This window comes from Mustelus asterias, chromosome 23 (assembly GCF_964213995.1).
Source record: "Mustelus asterias chromosome 23, sMusAst1.hap1.1, whole genome shotgun sequence".
In the NCBI taxonomy this organism is placed as follows: Eukaryota; Metazoa; Chordata; class Chondrichthyes; order Carcharhiniformes; family Triakidae; genus Mustelus; species Mustelus asterias.
The window spans coordinates 57,818,465-57,831,902 of NC_135823.1; the positions used below are offsets into that span (position 1 = coordinate 57,818,465).

The following is a 13,438-nucleotide window of genomic DNA, read 5'->3' on the forward strand; positions in this document are numbered from 1 at the left end:
CAGCTTTGGATGGATAGGCCTTAAACACTACCTTGAGAAATTCCTGGGGCTGAAACGTTTGGCCTCCAATTAAATAATATTTGCGGCATGGTGGCACAGTGGTTAGCACTGCTGCCTCACAGCACCAGGGACCCGGGTTTGATTCCAGGAGTAGGTCACTGTCTGTGTGGAGTTTGCACATTCTCCCCGTATCTGCGTGGGTTTCCTCCGGGTGCTCTGGTTTCCTCCCACAGCCCAAAGATGTGTGGGATAGGTGGATTGGCCATGCTAATTTGCCACTTAGTGTCAGGGGGAACTAGCTGGGGTAAATGCATGAGATTATGCGAATAGGGCCTGGGCGGGATTGTGGTCGGTGCAGACTCCATGGGCCGAAAGGCCTCCTTCTGCACTGTAGGATTCTATGATTCTAAAATGCCAGTACAGTAATAGTGACCATATAAATACCAGATTCTAACAAAAAAAAATCCAAGTCATTAATGTTGTTTTCAAAAGAATATCCCCCAACCTCAGGTCTGACCTATACGTGGCCCCAAACCCATAGCAATGTGGTTAACTTTTAACTGCCATCAGAAATGGCCTAGCAAACTACTCAGTTATTCAAGCTATTCAACAAAGTGGCTTGTCATCATCGCCTTCTGAAGGAAAATTAGAGTTAGGCAACAAATGCTGGCCTTATCAGCAACGCCCAAATTTGCCAATAGCGATTTTTTTTAAATGTCACAAATGAGACACTATTTTGATAAGAGAATATTCACTTTAACAAGTTGTGGCTCAGTTATTTGACATTCCATTCTGGTTTTTTTTTAGATACGAAGTTTATTTCCCCCTTACAATGATTCGATGGGAAGGCAAGTTGTGAATGCCGATTGCTTTGATGATTTTGTTTGTAAAATTCGCTCTTGGAAACTTGCATTTCCTTAGGGAAACGAACGCACAAGATCCCTCCCAAAGGACTGGCAAACACTGTCTGGATTGGACGAAAAAAAAATAACGTGAAGCCCTGCAAACTCCGGGTGCCTTTAAGGGTTTGGGAGAAAGAGGGGGCGTAATTTCCGGAGATTAACAGTGCGGTCATTTACAGTTGCACAATAATATGTGAAAGGGTTTGTCAGTTGTGCAGGGCCCGGAAAGGCTTGATTTAAAAAAAAATCATGCATAACACCGAAGTGAACTCCCGCTAGACATTAAAATCCAAGTCCAGTTCATTCGGTCACTCAGCAAACTAACCATTGCACGAATTTACCAAACTGCCCACCAACCATGGGTATGCAGAGATATGCTGGTGGCCACTTCCACTAATGACTTGGTGACAGTCAATTTCCCCCCCCCCTTTCTCCCCCTGTGACTTGCAAAAGGTTGCTGTCGGCAGACTTGCTTTTTTTTGTGTGTGTGTTTTTTGGGGGGGTTTTTTGCCCGTTCGGACCCCAGCATGATTTTCCTGGCACGGTTTGCAAACCTCCGGAGCTCGGGGAGCAAGCTGTTTGGCGCATTGGGGCAGTCTTTTTGCGCAGTGCATCAGAGCCCCGGGCACAGGAGGCTGCGAGTGCTGGTGGACATGGACGGGGTGCTGGCCGACTTCGAAGGTGGCTTCCTGCAGAAGTTCAGGGAAACGTACCCCAAGGAGCCCTCCATAGAGCTGCAAGATCGCCGAGGTTTCTGGGTTTCGGCACAGTACGGAGAACTGCACCCTGATCTCTGTGTAAGTTAAAGGCCACTCGCTACTTGGGGAAGGGGGGGGGGGGGGAACAGTGAGAGGTATACTTGTACAGGACCGCGGCAAGTGTCACTTCACCCCCCCCCCCACCCCCCGCAATAATTAAAAAACATTATAGCTTGTAGCAATAATCTTAACTTATATCAGAATGCAAAACAGTGAATAGTAATTGATAATGTTATGTAACAGATCAAAAACAAATGCAGTGAATCTCAACAAAACAACTTGCTGGAAACACAGACAGCATCAGTGGAAAGAGAAATATTAAATACTTCAGATTGTTGACTTGTCATCAATCACCACATGGCATGTTAACTCTGTTTTCTTTCCACTAAGGCTGGAAGTTTCTATTTTTATTTAATGAAGCATTTTTCCCCTAGTGGAGGGAGTATCAATCCTTTATTGCTGTCGCCTAAAATGGTTAAAAAGCATTGCAGTTGACTAACTTGTTGCTGACACGTAGTCAGTCGATTTCACACACATTTGTTTTCTCCGTTGTCTTAGGTTGGGTTTTTATTTCAATCGCCAATTTAAAGCCATGCATTTTTCTCGGGTTCCTCGTCTACATGAAGACCCCCTCAAGAGTAGAGCAGGGGAGCCATCATTGAGTATCTAGAAGCTAAAGGAGAGAAAAGCTCGAAGCATCTGAAAACACAGAGGGAGAGAAGGTTTTTTTTTGTTAAAAAGGAGGGTTTTTTAAACCAGAGGGTGAGATGACGAGAGAAAGAGATTCAGGGAGTTCATTGTAGACAGTAGAAGTTGAAAACGACGTCCGCCAAAGGGTAGATGTGTCAAAGGGGCGGATGATGAGAATGGCTTAGGCTGGGTCCAGACCATGCAAGAAATGGAAAGCAAGACAGGTACCCTAGTCAGAGCAGAGCTGCAGAAAAAACTGGATGAAAGAAATGTGTGGGACTTTGTGCATGTTGGATTGCAACATTGTGAATGAATTAAAATCAACAGAGGGTGTGAGGCTGAAAGGCCAATATTGTGCCATTCCACCTTTAAGATTCATTTAAGAAGTCTCACAACACCAGGTTAAACTCCGACAGGTTTATTTGGGTTTTCGGAGCTTTCGGAGCACTGTTCCTTCATCAGCTGCTCCTTCACCACTCACCTGCTGAAGGAGCAGCGTTCCGAAAGCTCGTGCTACCAAATAAATCTGTTGGACTTTAATCTGGTGCTGTGAGACTTCTCACTGTGCCCACCCCCAGTCCAACGCCAGCATCTCCACATCACCTTTAAGATTGAAAGTGAATAGTTTCAATGCAAATTCTAAGATAAGATTGCACCATGAATATCAAGTATCGCTCAGCGGTAGGTAGTATTATATCGAGTCAGAAGCTTGGGGTTCAGTTCCTGCTTCAGAGACCTGCACATAATCTGGGCTGGCAGTACTGAGAGAGCGCTGCGCTATCTGAGATTCCGTTTTATTGGGGAGAGATGAAACATTATCCTATCTGTCCTGTGATTTAGGGGATTAAATTCCACAATGGCATCCATTATTTTCCCTGAAAAATATAATTCAGCAGCCCATGGTCATAAGAAAAATAAAATGTGATGGTTTCTAGCTGGAAATGCGGGGGATTGAATGAAAGAGATTTGCATTAATCACGTTGCTCACAAACCTTTAAAAGCACTTGACATGTTTAATTAAATAGTACAGTGGCTATAGTTACGCAAAAAAACACAGCAGGGATTTTGCATACCTCAACATTTCACACACAATGAGGTGAATCATTTTTTGCCATGTTGGTTAGGGAGGAATGTTGTCCAAGACTCTAGGGAAACTCCCTACCCTTTTATTAGTCTCCTCACTTTGAGCTATGTTTTGAAAGATCCCAAGTTTAACATTTTATTCACCTCCAACAATATTGGAATTTAAGTCTAGATTATAGAAATTCCTACAGCACAGAAGGAGGCCATTTGGCTCATCGAGCCTGCACCGACAATCCCACCCAGGCCCTATCCCCATAACTCCACATGTTTACCCTGCTAATTCCCCTAACACTAAGGGGCAATTTGCCATGTCCAGTCAACCTAACCGGCATATCTTTGGAGTGTGGGAGGAAACCGGAGCACCCAGAGGAAACCCACACAGACATGGGGAGAACGTGCAGACTCCACACAGGCAATCACCTGAGGCTTGAATTGAACCCAGGTTCCTGACGCTGTGAGGCAGCAGTGCTAACCACTGTGCCGCCCTTGATTAGGTCATCAACTCTTGGGATGAAGCTTGAACCAACATTACTGGTTCAACATTAATAATGCAATCAACTGAGTCAAGCAAATACCAGGTTGTTTCACATGTTGAACCTGTTTTTCTTGACATGCAATTTTTTTTTCTTGCCTTGTCAATTTATTTGCATTACTCACCCTCTGTCAAAAATTGGCCATTGCCTATGATACCAATACAGTATCTGTAGGATTCAAATGTTCAGTTTTAGATATTTGCAAGAAGGGGCAGGAATTGTATCCAAACTGAGTAGGGAGAGTTGGTGCCTTTCTGTTTAATCTGTAGATGTGCAGGTTAGGCGGATTGGCCATGCTAAATTGTCCCTTCGTGACAGGGGAATTAGCGGGGTAAATACATGGGGTTACGAGGATAGGGCCTGGGTGGAATTGTTGTCAGTGCAGACTCGATGGGCTGTATGGCCTCCTTCTGTACTGTAGGGATTCTATGATTGCCTTGCCCTTAATTGTACTTTGCAATGATTTGACTCATTTAACTGTCAGCGTAAGGAAACAAATTAGAACCATAGAATCATAAAACCCCTACAGTGCAGAAAGAGGCCATTCGGCCCATCCAGCCTGCACCGACAACAATCCCACCCAGGCCCTATCCCTGTGAGTCCACGTATTTATCCTGCTAATCTCTGTGACACTAAAGGGCAACTTATCTTGGCCAATCAACCTAGGCTGCACATCTTTGGACTGTGGGAGGAAACCGGAGCACCCGGAGGAAACCCACACAGACATGGGGAGAATGTGCAAACTCCACACAGACAGTCACCCAAGCCCGGAATTGAACCTGGGTCCCTGGCGCTGTGAGGCAGCAGTGCTAACCACTGTGCCGCCGTGTTGTGAGAAAAACATTTGTGTCAATGAAAACTATCAAATATTGTTTCTTTTGAATGTAATATTCTTGCATTCCTTTAAAAAATAACACAGGAGAAAGCGATAAGCATATGGGAGTCAAAGAACTTCTTCATTGAACTTGAACCTATCCCTGGTGCAGTGGAGGCTATGAAAGAAATGGTCAACTTGAAAGAGTGAGTCTGAACTCCAGAAGTATTTGAATTCTTGCTCAACCCAACACGATTTCCACAGTGATGTTATTTCTTTATCTTTTCCACAGCACAGATGTGTTCATTTGCACCAGTCCAATAAAGAAGTACAATTACTGTCCTTCTGAAAAAGTAAGTTACGAAGAAACTTCAACCAAAAAAAACATTTACTAAGCTTAATTCCAAAATATGGATTTTTTTTCTCACATGAGAATTCAACTGTTAGAATCGTTTTTAATACGGAAGGACATGGAGTGAAATTCCCAAGTATACGGGATAAAATTATCTAACCGTTTGCAGTAAAATTATATCCTTAATGACAACTCAAATTGGAACAGAGAAAGTACAGCTAAGTCAAAAGCACATTAATAAATATCAAGTTTACCATTTTGATATGCTGACTGCATAGCAATTATTTGCCCTTGATAACCATCCGGAACTTTAAAAAGTAACTTTAACATTATTTACTGCTCAAAAGGAACTCAGCAAAGGGGCGGCACATTGGTTAGCACTGCTGCCTCACAGTGCCGGGGACCCGGGTTCAATTCCGGCCTCGGGTCACCGTCTGTGTGGAGTTTGCACATTCTCCCCAGTTCTGCGTGGGTTTCCTCCGGATGCTCCGGTTTTCTCCCACAGTCCAAAGATGTGCGGGTGAGGTGGATTGGCCATGCTAAATTGCTCATTAGTGTCAGCGAGTTAGCAGGGTAAATATGTGGGGTTATGGGGAAAGAGCTTGGGTGGGATGGGATTAATGTCAGTGCATGTTCAATAGGCCGAATGGCCTCCTTCCGCACTGTAGGAATTCTATGATTCTAAAGGGCCATGCATTAAGAAAAAATAATTCATGGAAAGTAACATTCCAACATTGCATTTTTTTTGCTGTAATCTTTATGGCAAATGAACTTCAATGTAGTTAAGTGTGAGATAGTACATTTTGGTAAAATAACAAAACGCCACATTCCTTAGAAAACAGTCTAAACAGAGTACAGAAACAAAGGAATCTGGGGGTTTGATATACAAATCACTAAAAGCAGCGAAGCAGGTTAATAGAAGCATAGAATCCTACAGTGCAGAAGGAGGCCATTCGGCCCATCGAGTCTGCACCAACCACAATCCCACCCAGGTCCTATCCCCATAACCCCATGCATTTACATTGCTAATCCCCCTGACACTAAGGGGCAATTTAGCATGGCCAATCCACCTAACCCGCGCATCTTTGGACTGTGGGAGGAAACCGGAGCACCCAGAGGAAACCCACACAGATACGGGAAGAATGTGCAGGCTCCGCACAGAAAGTGACCCAAGCCGGGAATCGAACCCGGGTCCCTGACGCTGTGAGACAGCAGTGCTAACCACCGCTCCGGTTTCCTCCCACAGTCCAAAGACATGCGAGTTAGGTGGATTGGCCATGCTAAATTATCCATTAGTGTCAGGGGGATTAGCAGGGTAAATATATGGGGGTTACAGGGATAGGGCCTGGATGGGATCATTGTTGGTGCAGGCTTGATGGGCTGAATGGCCTCCTTCTGCACCGTAGGGATTCTATGGATTCTATGAGTGGAAGGATATGCGATGGAGTTAGACGAAGAAGAATGGGGAGAAGCTGATATGAAGCATAAATATCAAGCATGGCCATTTTTGGGTCGAAGGGTTTCTGTGCTGTAAACACTAACAAATGTGTGAGTAACTAAACAGGAAAAATCTAAAGGTAATAAAAGCAAAAAGGTATGAAAATTCACTATGCTTTTCAACTCCCTAATATTAGCACAACTGTAATTGGACATCATGTTCACTTTGTGTTCACAGTATGCCTGGGTAGAGAAATATTTCGGGAAAGAGTTTCTGGAACTGATGGTACTAACACGGGACAAAACGGTAGTAGCTGGCAATTTGCTAATAGATGACAAACCAGATATATCAGGTAACACCATTGAAGCAAAATATTAATTTCAAAAAATATTTTAAAAAATTATATATTTAAAGCAATTCCTACCAGCCCTATGATCCAATGAAGTTCGAGTGGTCCAGATACCTTTCCCTGGTTCTCAGGGAAAAATCCAACATCCATAGGGAATTCTGCATTCCCCGTGATCAAAAACATAACCGTAAACATTTAATATATGGATAGAACGTGCTACATAAAAGCGTAAGAAATACGAGCAGGAGTAGGCCATCTGACCCCTTGAACTTGCTCATCATTCATTAAGATCATGGCTGATCTGAATTGTGGTCTTAACTACAATTTCCTGCCTGTCCCACTCCCCCCACTGACAGTACCCCTTGAATCCGTTGTAGCTCATAAATCTGTCCAACTCAGCCATGAATATATTAAATGACCCATCCTTGACTCCACTCTATTGCTTCAATATACATTCCTAATAAAGCCTACCACATCACCATGAGATGGTGGACAGGCTCCAATTAAGAGATTTTTTTTCTTTTACTTTCCTTTCATTTAGGCTCTTGTGTTAAACGTAATAGCCAGACTGAACTGCCAGACAGACCACCTGCGGTCTGGTATCCACCTAGTGCCACCATTGAGTTGGGGATGACGAGATGCACAGCAGATGAATTCTCTGAGAGAAGAATTTCTTCCTCATCTCTGTCTTCTTCATCCAGATAGTGCATGGGATTCTATGGACAATAGGACTGTGTCGCGTATCACTTCAGAAGGGAGAAAGCATGAGGCGCACCACATACTTTTCATGACAGGCTAAACAGGTCTGTTCACAAATGATTTCCAAATGGAAGAGGAATAGGTTAGATATTGAACCATTCAAAGCAGAAACAGGACATAAGGGGTTAATCAATTGGACCACAGCACTCACATCTTATGGCAAGTTGTGTCATGCATGACGTGAGGAGCACATGCTACTCACTGTCCACCTCAAGAGGACTCAAACCTATGCTAGTTGGTTGTCTGATTGTGAGGGGGTGATCCTCCTGATTGGGGTGGATGCACAATGGGAGAAGATAAAAGGGGAGGTGGGGGAGAATAACTTATCATTAAACACCGAGAGTCAGCGGTTGGAATTGGAATTTCTCTTTGAAATTCCACCCATTGGCCACCCAGGATGTAATGTGGAGATGCCAGCTTTGGACTAGGGTAAGCACAGTAAGAAGTCTCACAACACCAGGTTAAAGTCCAACAGGTTTATTTGGTAGCACAAGCTTTCGGAGTGTTGATCCTTCTTCAGGTGAGTGAAAGGAGCAGCACTGGCACTCCGAAAGCTCGTGCTACCAAATAAACCTGTTGGACTTTAACCTGGTGTTGTGAGACTTCCTACTGTGCTTACCCAAGATGTAGCCAGCTTTGTTTTGGAGTGGACTTTGAAATGAGCCTTCCTACCCAAATCATACTTTATTTAGGATGCCTCACAGCATCAGTGACCTGGGTTCAGTTTCGGGCTTGGGTGACTGTGTGTGTGCAATTTGCACGTTCTCCCCGTGTCTGCGTGGGTTTCCTCCGGGTACTCCGGTTTCCTTCCACACTCCAAATAAGTGTGGGTTAAGTTGATTGACCATGATAAATTGCTCCTGAGTGTCAGGGGGATTAGTAGGGTAAATACATCGGGTTACAGGGTTGGGGCCTGGGTGGGTGTTGGTGCAGCTTCGATGGGCCAAATGGCCTCCCTCTGCACTGTAAGGAGTCTATTCTATTCTATATCTAAATCAGTGCCCTGCTCCTATTGTAGAACTCCACACTTCCTCATACACTAATGAGTGGAGCTTTCATAGAGCCAGGAGGATCATGAAAGTTCCTCCTGGCTCGAAATATTCAAGTCCATCTGCACCTCCATAGCCCCACTCCACCAGCCATTTAATTCTGGTTCTGATTCTCAGAGGCATTTAGCATTCCAGTATGTAAATTTTTTGATAAACACAAATTACTGCGGATGCTGGAATCTGAAACAAAAACAGAAAAATGCTGGAAAATCTCAGCAGGTCTGACAGCATCCATGGAGAGAGAACAGAGCCAACGTTTCAGGTCTAGATGACCCTTCGTCAGAGCTCTCACGAAGGGTCATCTGGACCTGAAACGTTGACTGTAAATCTTTTGTACTGTTCTCAAAATGATTTCCAACATGATGCCTACGGCTTCCACTGTCGCATTGTATCTTGCAGGTGTGGAGCCTTATCCTAAATGGGAGCACATACTTTTCTCAGCCTGTCACAATATGCACCTCCAACTGAGACCCCCGAAAAGGCGGCTGCATTCTTGGGCCGATGATTGGAAACTCCTTTTGGACAGCAAACGGCAGTGATGACCTGACTGGAGCCTTCAACATTTCAGTAACCGTGGAGCAATGAAAAGTGATTACCCGACCCAGAACTCAATGAGTAGCATGTGAAGCTAATTGATAACTGGAGGTTATTTTGCGTGCAAACAACCTCTCACCTTGTGCGAAAGATTCTGTTTTCCTGTGTTTCCAGTTGTTCAGGTACTTTTCAATCAATGGTACATTATTTAGGAGGTTTGGTTCGGATCCAGTAACATACTAGTAATTGCGCCAATTTCCTATTCCCCCCATCACCCTTTCAGACATATATTGCGGTTGCCAAAATTGCCGACACAGAAAAGGTAACAGAATCTTCAGCTATTCTGTGGCATTTAATATGATGCTGGGCAGAGCTTAAACCAGATCCAGGAATATTTGACAAAAGCCACATCGTCAAATTGCAAACCCACCCAATTTAGTTCCACGCCAATGTACTGATTTTATATTTTCCTGCCTGCTGCTTTTCAGTTTTGAGTAAAATTTGTTAGTGATTGACTCTATTGCTTTAGTTTGACAGTGAGTACTGTCACTCTCGGTCATCAGAGAACATTGTTCAATGAATCATCGCTGTCCTAGACTTGTCGACTCTGGCTGTACAATGGCATTTTCACTGGGGATTACAGTTACTTTAGTTGATGGTGATGCACGCTGCATATGACACCCTACTGAGTAGACTATGGTGGCTGGGAAATCCCTGTACAACTCATCCTCTGGGACATTGTGTAAGGCAGGGCTATAGTTGCCTGCAGAATGGATGACACAAGCACATTTCCCAGGGCATTGTGCTGCATTACATTAGAAATCAAACTGCTCCAAAAATTGAAAGGTAATCTGATGTTAACTTCTTAAATGACTCATCCAATTAATTATCAATGATACTGCCTTCCTGATTACTCCGTGGCTGACAATTCAAAGTGTACAAATGTGTTGCACGGTTAAAGAAATTGAAGCCCATGGATAAATGTTTACCTTAAAATCTGGCACAGTACAGAATTTGACTGTTTTAGCTCCTACTTTCTCGGTGAGTAACCAATATTGTCGCTGGACGTGCACAGAAAATAGAAACCACTTTTGGCCCAAAAGGATTAGCCAAGATGGCAGCTAAAAAAAGGTAATATATTTAAATCTACTATAAAGTCATTTTAAAAATTCTATATTTGAAATATATTTTAATTTTGTATTGCATTGTGACCATAATGGCATTGTAACTTATGTAATTATTGTTGTAAAACAGACTGCCATTACTCCCATGGCCTTTGAGGACAGATAACACATCCTGTTTGGTGCATTGTAAATGGTAGTCAAGCTATCAAACACAAAATTATTCTGGTGCTTTCCGCAAAAGATTGGTGCAAGTACCCCATTTTCCGATGCGTGTGAAATGTTTGTAAAGAACACAAAGGTATAAGCCACTGAAAGTTTACAATGGTGTTTGGAGAAAGTGCGGGAATACATTTATTAAATACTAGGTAATTACAACTAAGTTAAAATCAGTCCCAACATTTTGTTTCATATGGGATCAGCAACTCCAAACCTCTGCAATTGCCCTGGGAAGGTTCAGAGAAACCCTTTGGAGGAAATTGTGATGTTGTCCACCATTTGAAGAGTTTTGCCAGTTTTGGATGTCAGATCGAAAGACACAGAGTTAACACTGCAGAACAAACTGTTCACTTGAGCAAGTTAAGAACACAGACTGGTGATCTAAACATCTCCTTTCTAATAATATTTCCTATACAATATATGTAGAATTTTACAGCACAGAAACAGGGCACTCAGACAGACTAGCCTGTGCTGGTATTTATTGAGCACAAGAGCTTCCTTGCAATTTACTTCATGTCAACATATCCTTCTGTTCCTATTTTCCTCATGCACTTGCCTAACTTTCACTTAAATGCATCAATTTTATTCACCTCAATTACCAGATTATCACCATTCCCTTGAGTAAAGCAATTTCACTTGAATTCCTTATTGGATTTATTAGCCACTAACTAATATTTATGGCCCCCTAGTTTTGGACTCCATCACAAATGGAAATTATTGCCACGTTTACCACACGAGATAATTTTTTAAGCCAAAGTAAAAATGTGGCATCCAAATACAAAAACAAAGTCATTGGTTTTAATGCATTTTTGCAAATAACATTTTTCTTAGATTCTAAGGAACTTTGCTTATGAAAAAACATTTGTATATTAATCAATAATTTATTTATGTTCACATGAAAGTAAATACTGATACTCTCTGACTGTGTAATCCATACAGAACAAATATAACATGGGATACAATCAGGGCATTGCCAAGAGTTAAGTAGTTCAGACTTTTCTAGTTATTCCCAATTGTTATTAAAGGAAATTAAAGTAACAAATGCAAACATAGGACTTTGATCCCTATGGAAAATAGTCACATACTTAAATATCTTGCTGATTTTAACAGTGTAGCTATCAATTTAAACAAGTTTCCAGTTATTGGTAGAAATTGGGATTATCATTACTACAGTGAAAATGTGATGTAAGGTTGGGCTTCAGGAGAGGTGAGTGAAAACAGAAAGTTGGCATCTTGTCTTGACTAATCCAGGTGGACTACATGTTTTCGGAAACCTTACCTTGAACTCTGGGCTTATGGCATGCCATAGCTGGCACTATTAGGACTAAATTATGACTGCAAACCAGCTAAAAGTGGCTGCTCATTCAATGACATTGCATTGTTTAAGTGCATTTCTATATCACTACTGCCTGTTGATAACAAAGCACCCAATTGTTCATTCTAAGATATTTTAACATTTGCAAAGGTTCAACCACGCACTTAGGAAAGCTTGTTTGGACATATGGTATTGACATTGGACTATGTTCTATTGTGATTTTTAATACAGATCTGACATTAACAAATTATTAAGAAATTTGGCTTCTCTCTGTTAACAGCTGCCTGTCTGATCTCTTTATTGCACACTTAGTTTTACACTTATTACAAAATAGCAAGGTGCTTCTAGAATTTTTTTTTCTGTCTTTAATCTGTCTTGTGAATTTGGCCCCAGCAGAAAATGTGATCTACTATCATGTTTTCTTGAGGTTCGAACTTTAGATTGTACATCCAGTTTTTATTTTGCTGAAGGTGGCACCGTGGCACAGCGGTTAGCACTGCTGCCTCACAGCGCCAGGGACCCGGGTTTGATTCCCGGCTTGGGTCACTGCCTGTGTGGAGTCTGCACGTTCTCCCCGTGTCTGGGTGGGTTTCCTCCCACAGTCCAAAAGGTATGCCGGTTAGGTGCATTGGCCATGCTAAATTCTCCCTCTGTGTACCTGAACAGGCGCTGGAGTGTGGCGACTAGGGGATTTTCACAGTAACTTCATTGCAGTGTTAATGTGGGCCTACTTGTGACACAAATAAAGTAAAAGAGAAAGGATTGGAGTTGGTGCAGGGAATGATCTTGAGACTTTGTTCCAGCTTTCAGTGGTAGCTGGAAGACTCGACCTTCGTGAAGTTAGCAACCGTCACATCCGAGGCTTGTCACTTATCAAAAATTCTCCCACCTGAATGGCAACATCCATCATCATAATTTGTGGAAGTCCTGCATGTGTTCCAAGTGAGATCACTGCTTACTAATGGTTTTAGCAAATCTTCAGATTTGCATTCTTAATAATGTAAATTGGCAGCAATTGATGATAATTCAATTGATGTAAATCCAAAAGGAAAAAAAATGATGCTTCAATATGTTACGTGCTGGAGTGATATGATGGAGGAGGGCTGGAGGGTTTAGATGGTGAAACTCATAAGCTGAAATCATGCTAATGTGAATGGTGAGAAGACAGTAAGCCTTCAAGCATCTGCTGTGCATCTTGTCATATCCAACTCAATGGTGGCAGTGGTGGAGATCAGACCACAGGTGGTCTGTCTGGCAGTTCAGTCTGGCTATTACGTTTAACACGAGAGCCTAGATGGAAGGAAAGTAAATGAAAAAATTCCCTTAATTGGAACCTGTCCATTATCTCATGGTGATGTGGTAGGAATGTATATCGAAGTAATAGATCATTCTTATCTCATAATAGATAAGAACAATGTTCATAATGTCACTGTTCTTTTTGAGTTCTCTAGTGTACAAACATGCACTAAGTCAGATACAAGTGTAAGTAAATATATTAAGGAAGTGCTTAACTGTGCTGTAT

The 13,438-nt window shown here is 42.4% G+C and overlaps 1 protein-coding gene across 1 annotated transcript; it reads left to right on the plus strand.

Moving 5' to 3' along the window:
- The first annotated feature begins 794 nt into the window (after positions 1-794).
- On the plus strand, positions 795-10,274 carry nt5m (5',3'-nucleotidase, mitochondrial). Its single transcript, XM_078240731.1, has 5 exons — positions 795-1,699; positions 4,886-4,986; positions 5,073-5,133; positions 6,808-6,922; positions 9,127-10,274. Exons 1-5 carry the CDS (start codon positions 1,430-1,432, stop codon positions 9,264-9,266), a joined length of 687 nt encoding a protein of 228 aa, XP_078096857.1. The 5' UTR covers positions 795-1,429; the 3' UTR covers positions 9,267-10,274.
- The last annotated feature ends 3,164 nt before the right edge of the window (positions 10,275-13,438 follow it).

Excerpts from the sequence above, each read along its gene's own strand:
- nt5m (XM_078240731.1), top strand. The coding sequence starts at position 1,430 with ATGATTTTCCTGGCACGGTTTGCAAACCTCCGGAGCTCGGGGAGCAAG. Across the intron at positions 1,700-4,885 it reads AACTGCACCCTGATCTCTGT|GAGAAAGCGATAAGCATATG; the intron begins GTAAGTTAAAGG and ends AAAATAACACAG. Across the intron at positions 4,987-5,072 it reads GAAATGGTCAACTTGAAAGA|CACAGATGTGTTCATTTGCA; the intron begins GTGAGTCTGAAC and ends TCTTTTCCACAG.